Source organism: Lagopus leucura, unplaced genomic scaffold (assembly GCF_019238085.1).
Source record: "Lagopus leucura isolate 7727_CA_CO unplaced genomic scaffold, USGS_WTPT01 Super-Scaffold_100015, whole genome shotgun sequence".
Lineage (NCBI taxonomy): Eukaryota > Metazoa > Chordata > Aves > Galliformes > Phasianidae > Lagopus > Lagopus leucura.
The window spans coordinates 5,664,115-5,680,370 of record NW_024962269.1 but is presented as its reverse complement, the minus strand read 5'-3'; the positions used below and the strand labels follow the sequence as shown (position 1 = coordinate 5,680,370).

General features: G+C 35.3%; 1 protein-coding gene across 1 annotated transcript in view; it reads right to left on the bottom strand.

Annotated features, from left to right (window-relative positions):
- WDR72 (WD repeat domain 72) overlaps positions 1-16,256 on the bottom strand; it is a 96,717-nt gene that overhangs the window by 56,274 nt on the left and 24,187 nt on the right. Inside the window, exon 14 of the mRNA XM_042876035.1 lies at positions 11,548-11,750. Within this exon, the coding sequence (XP_042731969.1) occupies positions 11,548-11,750 (203 nt within the window). The remainder of the gene's footprint in view (positions 1-11,547; positions 11,751-16,256) is intronic.

The following is a 16,256-nucleotide window of genomic DNA, read 5'->3' as shown; positions in this document are numbered from 1 at the left end:
CCCAGTGTAAGAGTGTTGCCACCACCACCCAAACCAGCAAAACATTAGATGCTAAAGTTCAGTAGTGAGGCCAGATATCCCTCATTCAAAAAAAAAAAAAAAACCACAAAGCTTTTCACATCAATGACATTCATGCTAGCAATTAGAATTCAGAATATTTTGCTTCTAGGAGAAGCTTGCATTCACTGAGAGTGTTCCCTTTGAGCCTTCACCTGTGAGCTTTTAAAGAAGCATGGCTACAGACCAAAATGATACCACATTCATGAATCTCTTGAGCGTCGTTTCGGACTGAAGCACAGCTTTCCATATCTAAGAAAGAACAGGGATTCAGGAGGGCTTTGAAATGGCAAGTTATGTTCTGTGCATAGAAACTATAAGATAAGAGATCCCTCATTTGCTGCTAAAGGTATTATAGCCAGGACAAAAGCCATTGCAACAAACTGAAAAATCTCTCATTTCTTTTGACATGGAATCCCTTCCTGCTCTTGGAAGATTATTCTTTTACACTCCTCCTTCTCCCTTTACAAATCTTTACCAAATCACCTTAGCACCAGGACAGTATTTTTTCCTGTGGGATTTGGGGGCTGCCTTCTCCATAGTCATGAAATACATCAGTGTTACCTTGAAAAAGTTAAATGCATACACATTACAAAACTTTCACGGGAAGTAAAATTCAAATCTTATTTTATCTAGCTGCCTTTTCTCTAAAGGCACTTTCCCACTGGGATCCTCCTTAATCTAGGAACACTATTCCACTTAAAATACACACGTCCATTAGCTGGCAGTGACTCTGTATTGTTTCAAATCCTCGTGTATATGTACTTTATTTTGCGTTCCACTTTTCTTTACCAGAAGCACTTTTTTTTTTTTTTTTTTTATGAGTTTTGTGCTAAAAATACATTTGACAAAAATGATCCTGACGTTCATTTTACGCAAAAGAAATAAACAGGTAAGCAGACTTTGGAAAGTAAACCAGACTCAAAAAATACTTAGGGGTCACTTTAATACCACTGAAAGAAATAGTTCTCAAAGTGAGTGGTATCAACTTCTACACAAAAGCATGCCTGAAAGTATTAAATGGAATTCTTATATCCTTTTGGTCTTCTTTATCCATTGTACTTATTTTTATATCAAACATAACATACAGCTAACAAACAGGTCTGAAATTTCCCAGTGCCTTCAAAGTGAATCAGTAATGTAAACGTGAGTTAGCCTGATGAGAAATATCCGTCCCTTCCTTCCTACACTACTTCTTCTCCACCCCCCCATTGCACAAAAATAGAATTTAGTTAGATTTTGGGTGCAGGTGGTAGTGATTTTTCAAAGTACTGTCAAAAGAAAGATTCATTAAAATAAGCACTGCTTCTGATTTTGGAAGAGCAAGGTATAATTTCTAAGAATCCTGAGGATTTGGGTTTTGTTTTGTTGGTTTATTTTTTCTTAGCAGATTTAAATGTTGCTATTTTCACATATACACTCTTAATAGACTACTAACACTGACCCAACAAAACAGAGCATTTAAAGTCCCATGATAATATCTGCATCAAAGGAACGAGAATTCCACTTTAGAGAATAAACAATCCCTTATTAAATATAAGTACTGAAAAGAAATTGCTAATTAATCAAATACCGCCATCCTGTTTATGTGTATTCAAGGAAGACAATCTGTAAACAAAAGTTCATATATTTCACCATTCCACACGTTTTTAAGCAAAAAAAAAAAAACAACTAAATCATTAAAACTGCTCTTTACAGTCATTACAGACAGACTATATTTCTGAAATAGTACCAGAGTGGGAGACGAAACTATCATTACGCTCATTTCAATAGAATGAACACTACAGTGAGGAAAGATGAGGCAACAGAATTTGCCAACCAAAATTTATTGGAAGCTAGGAATTTCCTGTCTCTTGATCATGACAGTTAACAGCATGTCAACAGAAGTTCAGAACTAATTTTTCTCAGAATCATGACCCAGCACTGGTCTCTCTCCAGGCTCATAAGAAAAGCACGGAAGTGTCATACAGCTGATTATAAGAAACCATCCATTCCTCCTACCCCGTCTTTTACATTTTTGGTTCATGTATCTGGAAGAAATATTTTGACTGAAACAAGATTATTGCTCATAGGGATCTTAAAAATCCACTTGTTCTGAAAGGATAGCTCTACTCTATTCTCCATGATGTTTAGTCTCTGATAGCAGGAAGAAACAAATGTTACTGCCTTTGTGATGTCATTTGTTGTTTTTGTCATTTTAAAAACAGAATATGGAATAGCTTAATAAATGGCTTCATCTTCATAGGTCCTTTTCTCTTTGATCTTTTAAATGAGATGAATTACAGATACAAGGGATGCTCTGAAAGTAACGCCTCCTATTTTATTAAGTTGGCCAACAACATCAGAGGTGGATATTGGTGATATGGCAGTACAGGTTGAACCTCCCCACCAATATTCCATTACATGTTATTGCCATGTGACAGATGGCAGCAGAGAGGCAGTCTGACAAAATGGCACCTGACATGAAAGTGTAGATAAAGCAAAACATTTTTCCTCCGTGTGGAAAAAAGGCACCCATGGGCATTCATTAATGTTTCTTAACATTTCTGAAGACCAACCATTGAATGTGAGCACAGTGAGGTGATGGGTGGTGCATTTCAGCAGTGGTGACAGTGAGTCACCTCCACTGGCACAGATTTTTATGAGTGCAGCACGCATGCTCTTGCTCATCACTAGTAAAAATGCATGGTTAACAGTTGAAAAAATAGTTCCAGAATTGGTTCTTTAAAATAGTATTATTGTTCTCTTTGTAATTGTTGCGGTTTTCACAAAAATAAATAGGAAGTCTAACTTTCAGAGCAAACTAGGTAGTATATATAAGAGAAACAACTATGTTCCAGGGACAGGTTTGCAGGCACAATCTTTGACAGTTTTGCAAAATAGGAAATGTGGAATTCTCATGGAATTGTCTCAAAGAAAAGTACATTCTAAAAATGCACAAAATGGTTGGCACAGTGCAAATTAAAGCATTAAATTCATTTCTAAATCCTCTGAGCCCTGGGCTGCTGGAGATGGTAGTCGATAGTAGTAAAAAAAAATTGCCTCCTTGAGATGTGCTTGGTGGACAGCAGCTTGATGATTGGCAGCACAAATAGAAGACAAACGAGAAAGCCTTCAATCTGCAGCTGATGCACAGGAAGAACATGGGGAGCTGAGTTTACAATAGAGAAAACATTACCAAGCTAATGGCACAGGCAATCATTTGACCACCATGCATCTCTGATAGCAGCAGGGCATCCATTTTCAGTTAAGTGTTAGAGTACCTTTTTGCTTTCTCTGACCACTGCAGGGGTAAAACAACCTATGCGTGAAACCCACTGACTGGTAATAAATTACTATATTGGATACTTTTTGTTTTCTTTCAGCAATGACTTTACTGTGTATTCCTGCTATCATTACCAATTAAAGTGGAGATTGCGTTAGCAAGCTATATCTAACTGTATATCAGTCCCTATGCTCCAATTGCTTTAGCAAGTATCACAGGGTCAAGAGGCTCCTTTGACCTTTATCATCTAAGTCTCTCTGACCACTCACTATTTGAAGCAATCTCAGCTGAACAGATGGACACTTTTGCAGATTCTATAAAGCTTAGAATGTAAAGATAAATGAAATTGTGTTTGGGGCTTCAAACTAGTTTATGAACATAAAATATTGCAAGCAAGTTTCACAAAAAAATCTCAGATTACAAATAGCATTTCTTAAATTCATACTATGAATACAACACCTATCAACTACAAAATATTTGTAGCTTCAACATATAAAACTAAAGGCTTGATACAGCCTTCACAGATAGTTATCATGAAGTTACTACTAAATATATAAAGCTTAATGGTTCATTAATGAAAATTTAATCCAGCATTTTTCTGTGACTAATATATACCAAATGTTCCAACAGATCATACAGTGGAGAAATACTAAAATAGATGTTATAGAGCACTCAAATAGAGCTTGGAGTTTAATTTCAGATTTCCCTGATCTTAAGCATTCAAAAAGCTCTCTAAATCAGTACACAAAATTTAAGTCACACAACACTTAAAGAGAAAGCAAAGTTCATTGTGATGTCTGAAATACTGGTAATATATAAATTATATATAAATTTTGTTCATTAATGACATTGAATAATCTTTTCAGCTAAATTGCATCAGAAATCTGCATTGATAAGTTCATAATCTTAAGTAACAAAGGTAATGCTCTCTCAACTGGATTCATTGTGGAAAAATTATTAAACTGGATGAAATTGAGGGGTTTTTGTTTGTTTGTTTGTTTTTTTACACTGCTTTTGTTTTCAGGAAAATAATCACTTAGGAAGTAAAGTTCTGACCTGCATGTTCTGCTAGAGTGTCATTTATGCTTTATACGAATACTGCCTTAAAACATTTTTTGTTCTTTTTTCAAGCACAATCTGAATTCAATCAACAATTCAAAGCAGTCTCACTAATGATGAACCCTATAAATATGCAGCTTTTTTTTTCTTAGCTTTGTTGAATCAATGAGAAATCCAGGATATGGGCAAAGATGCTTTTGGTCAAAAATGCTGCAAATTATAGGTGTGCAACTAAAATGGCTAAAACATACACCATTGCTAAAAGCCTGCCCAGGGATGAAGGAGGAAAATCATCAGTTGCTCTTTCACCTCCATATTAACAGGCAAGAAGCACCTTCTATCCCAACAGAACTCCTACAGATACATACACACTCCCATGCCTACCCTGCTTAAGGATCCCTTCAATTTAGGGAATACAAACAGTTTATCACTAGAATTTTCTATAGTCTCCTAAAGCTGGCACAGACAGGCTGGAACTACCTACTCCAAACCAATGCTGTCTTTATGCACAGGGGATCACACAAACCAGAGGCGTTACGATATCGGTCAAACAGGATCCTCTTGAGAAAGACATACATAATTTTCAATATCATTTATCCTTTTAGTACCTTTTACAAAGCCTCTCAGATTTTTATTGTAGAAAGAATGTCAAAATGAACTGAGGACCCTTCCACTTCAAAATCAGACCCACCTTCTACACTGACAGTCTGTGAGCCATGAAAATTTTAGATGGTAGGAAAGTATGAGATTCTTTTTTTAAAGGAAGACATTAGTATTTGCACATTCAGTACATAAATTATGTCAGCATCTTAACATACCAACGTAGAAGTAAATTTTCTAACAAAAAATGATGCAACTCTAGAAACATATAGATTTCAGAGATGGGTGGCAGTGAAAACTTCCTCAGCATTACTCAGCACTTTGGAAGGAAAGCTATAACATGCAACATGGAATCTTACTGAAGGTAGTACTATTGGAGATGTTTCCAAGAGGACAATATTTGAAAAATACATATTGAGACATACCTGGTTTGTTGATTCATCTTTCTTAGAACTACTGAAAGAACAGAACCTGGCCATCCAAACAAATTTAGGTTTGAGGATTAAAATGTAGAAAAACAATAGAAAAACGGAAATGTATGCACAGGTGTTGCTGCTTTGTTGTCTCTGTTGTTTCAAAATTGAACCACAATTTAGTACTTAATTCTCTAACAATTAACAGAAATGAACTAGATATCAGAAGGAAACTGGAAGACAGTGAATCTTTTCTTGCTGAGTAAAATTTGGTTTGGTTTCAGAAGTCATTTTGCAAGGCCTAGTTCCATCATTACATTTAAACTCTCAATATATTTCTAAAAAAGTTACCACTGTTTTTAATAGACAAAGGAGTACACCTCAGCAAAGGCCAGTCTGTGTTGCTCGCTATCTGTATCTGTACAAGTAAATTATGCTACAATATCACAGAGGTAGCTTTTCCTTTTATTCTGATTTGTGGCAATGAGTGGAGAAAGCACCAAAATCAACGAATTCATAACTTGGTAGAGGGGTTCATCAAACTGCAGTAACTTTCAGCAATGCTGGCACGTGGTCCAAGCTATCACTCTCTCAGGATCGTGATGCCCTTTGACTGTCACCTATTTGATCTAATAATTCTGAAGTGATTCCTTCATTGTAGTTATGTTGTCATGTTGGTCTCATTGCGTGTTTCACAGGAAACAGGGTGCTGAAATGCTCTGCATCTGCATCACGGGAAATCCATATACAGACCTTTGTTTCTTTGCTCATTTTACTATTGCATTTAAATAACTTACTATCATACACACACACACACACACACACACACACATATATATATATATATATATATATAAATAGCTTCTGAACACAAATCTATATATAAAAAAAAGAAATAACCTGACAGAAGAACAAAAAATTACCCTTTTCCTGTTACTGACATTCTCCCACTTGGTGTTAATAGTTTAAATTAAAGCGATCAAAAATCTGTATCTCTTATACTACTCTAGATATCAAACTGAAATAAATGGAATACACACCTAAGGTTCCACAGTTTACAGTATCTGATTTCATATTTGAAAAGTAATATTTTGTATTTATGTTTATATCTCACGTCCATTATTCTATCAGACTTCACACTGGTAAAATTTACCTTGTCGTGATTTTTCCAGTTTCCCAATAATTAAATTGCACTTAATAACTTACTAAAACAAACGACTGCTGTTGTTCCAGTTCACTTATGTCTTGCTTATTCTAGGCAACATAAAGTAGTTTATTATTTATCATTTCTGTACATTCTATTGCACATTGATTTAAGTAATTCTATAAAAATACTAACTTCCTACTGAGGAAATACTTTTGTTTCATAGGCATCCTGCTTACACATATTTTGTTTAAAACAATATATATGCTATCACATACGTGAATGGGAAGCTCTGCAGAACAAATATTAGGTATGTCAACATAACAAATTTAAAATGTGCTTTAGTACTGTTATAGTAACTGGTACTTTACTCCAGTTACATTTTCTTCTAACAGCTGCATAAGCCCAATGACTTCTTATGAATCTTGAGTTGACACTTCAGAAATTTTGACTTTCTGCACCATTCTCTAATGGTTATGTGCTCAAAGATTTGTACTTTAAGGAAATGTCAAGTGAAATATATCAAGCGGTAAATATTTCCATAAATTTTCCTATAAAAATGTATTTCTTCCCCTTCATTATCTTTCTCATCTCACATAGCTATGAAAATGATCTTAAATTTTTTTTTCTATAGTATAATTCAGCAGATCAAGGATTTCAATGGAATTTGACTTAGCAGTGATCACTCAAATTGTAGAAGCCTCTCTTCTTCCTATATCTTTACATAAAGGAAGCTCTAATTACATTATTTAACCATGCACTAAAAATAGCAATGCATGATAACAGATTTATATCCAAATTACTCCAACTAGCAGCTGGAAAATTTTCTAATGTGAAACGTTTGTGGAACATCAGGAAAACGGATTCCATTCAATTTTTATGTGAAGATTTAATTGTTTCACATAAAGCAAGGCATTTAAATTTTTTTTTTTTAAATACTCAGTTTCATTTTCAAGAATAGCTGATTTAAAGGTATAATAACAGCTAGTTCCATACAAACACCACAAGCACACAATCTAGTATGTAGTCTATTGTAATTAAGACCAGAAGATTCAATACCTATTGCTACTGGCCAGGTATCATAGCAACCTTATGTCATTGAATACTACTGGAAAACTGTTCAGCACCAGCAAGACTATGCTTCAGGAAAATCTACAATGGCACTACAGATTGTCAACATCTGTGGGGGTTGTTACAGAATGAACAAAAAAGAAATCCTTTAAAAAACCAACAAAGCAACAATAACAACGAAGAAAAACAACCGAAAAATGATAGGGATATGGTAGGATCATTAAAAGTAATATCAAGAAGGAAAGACTCTCTTTGTCATTAGTTATATAACTTATGCATCGACATCCTAATATCTATCCACATAAGCTGGAGTTAAAATAACACTGTTACCGCATTGCATGCATAAATCCTCAAAATATTTTCTCTTTTTTTTTTTTGACTCATTATTTATCACTAATGTTAATTTGAAATCACAACAGAATCTTAAAATAATATTTAAACTCCCAAAAATGAATTCTAGATAGTCTTCTATAAATCTGCAAAAAAAGAAAAAACAGGTTACTATGAACAAGAACCCAATATTGATTTTTCTGCGGTGCAGTAAAGCATCTCCATTCTATTTGGCTGCTGTCAAAGCCACTCTTTAACAGCTGGAGTCAAATTGCACTATTTACAGCAAGAACCCTTGTCAAGTGGACCATAAGTAGTCTAACAATACGCTATTCAAATGGCACTTTGCCGCACAAATTGCTGACTTGATGAATACCCTATGTCAATGACTAAGGCCAATATAAAAGTTTCATTTTTATGAGAGATTTTTACATTCACATACTAAGTACAGCTTTCTTGAAGAACTATTAAACCATATATTTTGGGTCTTCTGACATTGAAAATAATTAAAATCTGTTTAAATATACCTAGGGTATTTGACAATACTAATATGGATCTTGCCTTAACTGCATTTGTCACACTCATCTGTTATTGGTACTCCCACTGGCACGTGCACCACAATAAGAGAATTAAAATGGTCAAAACACCATGAAATCAAAGCATTCTGCCTTTGTATCTGTGATTCACATGATGACAAATGTTTTGAAATAAAGCCTTTGAAGCTGGTCTGCTATGTGAGGATATTTTTCTTAGGATGGAAGAAAGAGACCATTGTCTTGCAGATGGATTTTTTGTCTCAAATATATTATTAATGATTAAAAAAATGCAATAAATATTAATATTGCCTATGAAGTTCATGTGGATCACTGTACAAAGTAAGTATTTCTTACAAACATAATGCTGACCTGACAGAATAGATGGAATCCTAACATTTTCTGTTACATAAGTCTTTGAAACTGAATTTTTATGCAGACTGAAGTGGAATTTGTTTGTTTTTGGTAAAATTGGAGTGTTATTATCAATTTAGCATGTTAACTTCCTATTATACAATTTGTCAGAGAAGCAAATGGATAATGAAATATTGATTGTATACATGCATATTAAAGCATCTCAGATTTTCATGATAGTTTAATCTGAGAGGACATTGTATACAATATGGCATGAAGGCATTGAACTCACTTATATCCATGGAACTTCCACTAGCTTCATGAAATCAGATTTCAAGAATATATTTAAAGATGTTAAAATGCTGTGATTCAAAAAAGTCAATACAAACACTTGGAAAAAAACTGAAAAAAGTTTCCAGATTAAGAACTATAAAAAATGTATTTTTCTTAAGAAGCCCTTGATTTGGACTTCATAACAAAACAGCTTCAACTATAAGAAGCCACATGGTCCCTTTGTGCAGTCCATACCAGGTTTCTAGAATAACATTATGCAGACTTCCATTGTTCACTTAATTGTTACGCTCAAGTTGGCTACCTCCTATACATTTGGCCACCAGCATCTCCCACACTAATCTACAGAATCTGGTCTAACGGGGTTGGAGGTGAGATGAAATGCTGGATGCAAATAGTGGCAGAGTTTGATGAATGCTGTTTCTCCAAGTACAGACATTTCTTTGTTAGGGAATTAGACTAACATGACTGTAAGGACAAAATAGAGAAGGTGAAAGAAAAAAAAGTATGTTGTCAATCATAGCGAAGTTTAAGAGCCATCAATAATATTTTCTAAGGAGTTTTCATTAGGGCAAGATAACTAATGAACAAAGTTGAAAGATGAAAATAGAATATTTCATTGCAAATTCAGAGCAGTCAAGACACATGCCTGATCAAGAAGAGTGCTATAAATTATTACAACTCTGTCACCTCTTGTGACATTACTTCAAATTTAAAATCATGGTAATCCACAAAGTACATTAAACTCCTCACTTCACAATTTGCCAAAAACTACTTTCCCATATTCCATGAACAGCACATTCTTTTTCTTAAACACTTTGTTAAACTCATGCAATTTGAAAATTGAAATATAATATGTACAGCCAAAACACTGCTCCAAAGTCATCTATTATAACTTTGTTATTTCTCTTTGAAAAAGCTAGAAGAAATTATTCCTTTAACTAAAGTAACAGTGAGATCAGATTCTGTGTCAATGGCCAACTAGCACACCATCTGCCCCACAACATGCTCAGCAGGATTATGCTTTAATAAGACTTTTCAGAAAATGGGATCAAAAAGAACTTTAGAAATCAGACTAAGATTAGTAAAAGGTCAAAGAGAAATATAAAGAGTTGAACAATTATAAACTCAAAGGCATATTTAAATTGTAAGGACAATTAGGAAAAAGACCAGAAGAGAAAGTTTACAATAAGGACTTGGATTAAGCCATCCCTTATCAAACTGATTTTTGGAAAATCTAGTATTTTGTTTAACGCTATTTAAAGAAGGAAAAGGCCAGAAACCATTCAGAAAGCTGTTTCCACATATGAGTCGAAGTAAAGCATTTCTCATCTTCCCACGTTTATGAGCAGGTATTTTTGATCTACATTCAATGGCTTCATCTATTTTACTGCAGGGAAAAGCCATCCTGAAAAACTAGTAACTAAGAAGGACTACATTTGAACAAGCAAAGTTGAAGTCCCATTCTTAAGATTCTTTTGTATCAAGAGTTCAGTTAAACATACTTAATTCCTGGTATACAAACTAAGTGTCAGAAACGGTACCAACCTTTGTCTTTCAGTCTGAATAAGGGTTATACATATTGTATTTGAGATTGCAACAAAACCAAGGTTGTATTAAAATCTGGTTTTACATTGAGCAAACACAGCCTTTTAAAATATCTACAATAACAATTAAAAATATACACATTTAAGCAATAAATAAAAAATTACTATTGCACTTTCAACTTTATTTCTCATTTTCTAGTATATCTTGTTAGTTTTCTTGGATTTAATGGTACGTTAGTAGTAGCTACAGTAAGGTGTTTCCATCTGTTGCTTAAAAACAACAACAAAACACAATAGTGTAACTTTTCTATCTGTAGCAATTATTTAGTTTAATGATATCAGTGAAAAATTGTGAGAGAAAGCTAGGTATTTTTCCTGGCCAGATCACTCCTGAAGACTGATATATACATTTGTGGCCCAATATCTCACACAATGAACTTTTTCTTTTTTTCTTTTTTTAAAGCAATAAAGTGCCAAGTTAATTGCACCAACATCAATGAAAGGCACTTTCACTCTGTTCTCCATAGTTAACAAAACAAACACCAAGTAAAAGCTACCATTGGATAACAGAAGAAATCAGCCTCTGTAGAAGAGCAGAAAAGACATATGAGACTTTTCCCAAGACTCATCCACCTGAACTGGCACATGCAATAGCTCTGAGGGCATGACTCATAGATGCAGTCCTAATTTAGGTTTGTAAGGAGATATGCTCAAACTGTGCTCAGCAATTTGTTCTACGTAATAGTACTAAACAAATAGGAGCAAGGCTTTACAAACTTAAAATCAAGGCTATACAACACAAATGCAGGACTACACAGGGAAGGTGAAAAGTTAAAGAACTTGGATCACAATTATTTCCTCGCACATTAATTTTCATTCTTACCTTATCTGAAGATTTTTCTGTCTGAGTAAGATTGTAGATCATACCACGCTTATAAGAGCTGGAGGATTTGTATTGAACATTTTTATTTCTTCTAGACTCCTGAGATACAGGATGTAGAGAATCCGCCACTAAGTATTCTGACTCTTCAATGGAAGAAAGGATTGCTTTTGCTACTTCACCTGTTTCATGCCGTTCCAGAGTGCCTAGAGAAACACAAGTTGTAATTTTTTAAGAGCTACAGTCTTTCACAAGGCAATTTATATTAGTATATTTCACAGGAGTATGCAAGTCATGAAACTACACTTACAGATTAGCCAACTAAATCCTTGCTCTCTAGATCTTAGAAAAGTAGGTTCTATTTCACTGTATTACTACATTAAAAAAAAACCTAAAAACTTCTTTAGATGTTACTGCAGCAAATATCTTAAACTTCAGGAAACATAGGATATTCTGTATAATGTAAGAAGCTAGATGCACTTTTCAAAAGGAGAAAAGGAATTTTAGAATACGACTTGCTCAAAACTGTCATTTGTTTTCTTCCCTCAAGCCTTTGCTATGTACATAATTAACAGTGCAAACAGTAACACTTATGTAATATTTTAGTGCTGTCCTCTAGCGTTCTAAATTACAAACAGCAAGGGAAAGCTCAATTTTTTCCCTCTGAAACATTTTAAACAGTATAAACACAAATACAGCACAACTAGATTAAAAGCCCAGAATACAAACACAGGTTTTAAAGGATTGTTTCCTCACTTGTGTGGATATAAAGAATCTGATTCCCTTAAGCATCATATCCATATTATAAATAGATTTAAGTGCTGTTTCTCTAATTAGAAGAATTTGTCCCTGTTCTTCTCCAGATATTTCCTCAGTTTTACTTTTCATTCTTACCATACTTCCCCTATTCCTCCCAGTGAGTGAATCAGAAAAAAGGTAGCATATGCTGAATGACAGCTCCTTATTTTAGGCTTCTTTTATTGCAGCCAATGAAAAAGAAAAAATCATAGGGCCTAAAACCAATTAACTTCTGACAGGTGATTTAATTCTCTTTACTTCCTTCTTGCTGTATTTTTCCACACTTCATATGATTTCCTAGGTTAGTGCAAGGGAATTAAATGCTATCAAGCCAGCCATGGGGCAGGAGGCTGACATTACTAAATAGAGCAAGATTGTTTAATTTTGTTTGAAGACAGCAGAACATCTCTTCCACGATCCTGGACTGTTCATGGGTCAGTCAGGTAGCCTGAACACCACACAGATTTGCCCTGATTCCCTCTGCTTTAGGTTACATGCCCAATTAGAGTTTTCTTTCTTCTTCTTTACACATTGTACTGTGGGCTCTCAAGAATGTAATGAGGCTCAACGAGGCCAAGCGCAAGGTGTTGCACATAGATCAGAGCAGTCCCAGATATGTGGACAGACTGGGATAAGAGTCCATTGAGAGCAGCCCTGTGGAGGAAGATTTCAGTGTCCTCTCAGAGGTAAAACTCAGCATGAGGCAGCAGTGTGCACTTGCAGTCTGAAAGCCAACAGTGTCCTGGCTGTGTCAAAGCAGGGGTGGCAGCAGGGAAGGAAGGGGACTGTTTCCCTGTGCTCTGCCCTCTTGAGGCCTCTGTGTCCAGGTCTGCAGCCTTTAAAACAAGAAGGATGTGGAACTGTTGAAGTAGATCTAGAGAGCCACAGAGATGATCAGAGGGTTGAAGCATCTCCCTTTTGAAGAAAGGTAGAGAGAGCTGGGCTTCTTCAGCTTAGACTTCAGCTTTCCAGTATGTGAGGAAAGCTCATAAACATGAGGAGAACTGGTTTTCTACATGGTCTAACAAAAATAGGGCAAGAGGAAACAGCTTTCAACTAAAAGAGGAGAGATTTGTTAGATGTTGGGCAGAAATTCTTTACTCAAAGGTGATTGGGCATTGGCAGAGGCTGTTCAGAGGACTGCAGATGCCCCATCCTTGGAAGCATTCAGAGCCAAGTTGTTTTCAGAGCCTGGGCAGCCTGATCTACTGGGTGACAACTCTGCCCATGGCAAGGGGGTTGGAACCAGATCTTTAACGTTTCTCCTAACCTAGCACTCCATAATACCTTCTCAGTCCAACCCTAGCCCTAGATATGGCCTTGCTGAAAGATTCCCCACGTATTTTTCATAACACTCTAGAAGCAAAACATCAGTCTGAAGATTGCAGAACATTTAACTATAAACAATTGAAAGTTATTCATGACACAAGGAAGCACGTATGTTCAATAAATACAGCTTTAATGTTAAGTATCAAACTAATCTTGAATAGTTTTAAATCACTCCAAAAATAGTGTGGTTTTTGTATCTTTTGTACAAAAAGATTTATAAAAGATGTGATTTATTTACATGGAAACTACAAAAGATACAAAAACCACAATAACACTGTTTGACAGAACACATTCTCAGTCACAAAACATTTCTCAACAGTCACCACTGTTATCTATGCATTTTTACCAGTGATTACTGCATAGAGCCAGCATGCCATGCTCATAAATATCTGCATGACTATCCAGAACATTGTTTGACTTTCATGTTATTGTCACCACTGCTGAAATGCACCAGCCATCACCTCACATCCAAAAGTTGGTCTCCAGAAACATTCAGCAAACTTTGATGAATGTCAGTGGGTGCTATTTTACTCTATGAAGGAATTCAGTTTCACCCCTTTACTTCACCTGCACTTCTGTATCAGGCACCTTTTAGTCAGATTGCCTCTCTGCTGCCATCTGTCACATGCCAACAAAATGTAACAGCATACCAGTGCAAAGCTTCAACCTCTACTGCCATACCACCATCACCTGCCTCTGATGTCGTGGGCCAACATAATAAAATAGGAGGCATTACTTTTGGAATAGCCCTAATGTTTTAAACAAGCTCTTATATACCATGTATTTCCTATAGGAATTAAACTGTAATTACTCATTTCCTACAAATAAATGAAATAAAACATGGGAAAGATATAAAAGTATTGAATATCTACTATATCCTGAAATGTTTTTTCCTCTTAAGTTTGAATTCTTTGTAGCCTCAAGTAATACAACATGAATTTCCCTTTTCACTGCTACTCAAAAAAAACAACCATGTAACACTGAAGTTCTAACAGTAACACCTGCTAAAAAATATTGGACTGGGATTGAGGGATCTCATACCACACGTTTGTGTGTATAAAACTTCTTTATCAGAAATTATTTCTCTGAAATTCACCCATCTCTGTTAACTGTAGCATCACTTCAGTTACTTATGTGACCAAGAGCCTCTATACTCAGGGCAGAAAAAAGCAATGCAACTGACTCTTTGTCCACTACAACTCAGTTGAGTGCCATAGATTATTCTGTAATGTCACAGAGGGAAAAAAAAAAAAGAGGAGGTTTGATTCCTTTTAATATCTCATTTTATTCAACTGCCTCAGGATTTGCAGCCAGAGTCAGAGGTTGTTACAAAAGCGAATATTAACTGTAAGGAAAGCAACATTTCTAAGATCTTTGAAGTCAGATCACCTATGAGTACTTCAAAAAAAAAAAAAAAAAAAAAAAAACCCCACACAAAAAAACCCCTACCAGTTGCAAAGCTTCCAACATTATAATATATTTAAGTATTTCAGGAGCAAAACCTACATACATAAATACACACAGGATCAAGGGAGGATTATGGAATCTGTACTAGACTTGCATGAGTAAATATGCTTGAAAGTATTAGCGTATTTAGAAATAATACAGTTATTCATTTAATATTATTTTGGCCTCTGTAAGCATGCAAACAACTTCCTGCAATGTTCAGACCACAAGACAACCAAACCCAACATAAAAATAGTTCTCTCAAGTATAGAGAGCTTGGCTTTCTCTGCTATCTGCTTCTAGAAGTCTCACATCTTCCTGCGTTTTCTATATTGTTTTTATCTGTGCAATTCACTAAATATTAAATACTTTGAAATAACAATAAATCTGTGAGGTTTAGATTGTGATAAATAAATCCTCAGTAAATAAAAAGAATTTTCAGGGCCTGGTATTAAATTTAATAAATAATATGTAAAATCATGCCTTAGAGCTTCAAATACGCAAAACAGGCTTTTGCTAGCTGCTGGTGAACCTGAATATACCACACCATACACAGTCAAAGGAATACAGTAGCTAAGTGGTTTATTCTAGAAACAGTCTTTAGATAAATGTTCTCCAGATATGAAGGAAAAGGAAGTTGAAGAGCAAGGTGGTAGGAAAGAATATAAGTGACACAAGTCCCAAACTTGTATTTTAAATAAAGAAAACCTAGAAATTTTATATTGGGAAGTATAAAATGACAATGGATGAATGAGAAAAGATAGTGTTTTCTGCATAGCAGCATCACTACTGCTGTGACCCCATAATGCACACACAAAATACAGGAAAAGTCTCTCTCAGGCTGTGACCATGGCAACCAAGTCTCCTGAACAGACAAGAGTGGAGTATTTCATCCTCCTGGGCAGCTTTGGACCACTAGATGTGACTAGCTACAGACTATTACAACATCTTATTCTTCTTCTGGACCAAGTAGTACAAATTGGGTCTCTGGGTGTTAGTGCTGTCTGTGCAGTTCTCTGGATTCTGCTCTTACTGAATAATGCATTTTTGCTGGGGAGGTCATGCATATTATGCTGCTGCAAGACGAGGCTTTCACTGGCATCACATGACCTGCCATATCATCAGGCTCCACTGCTTTC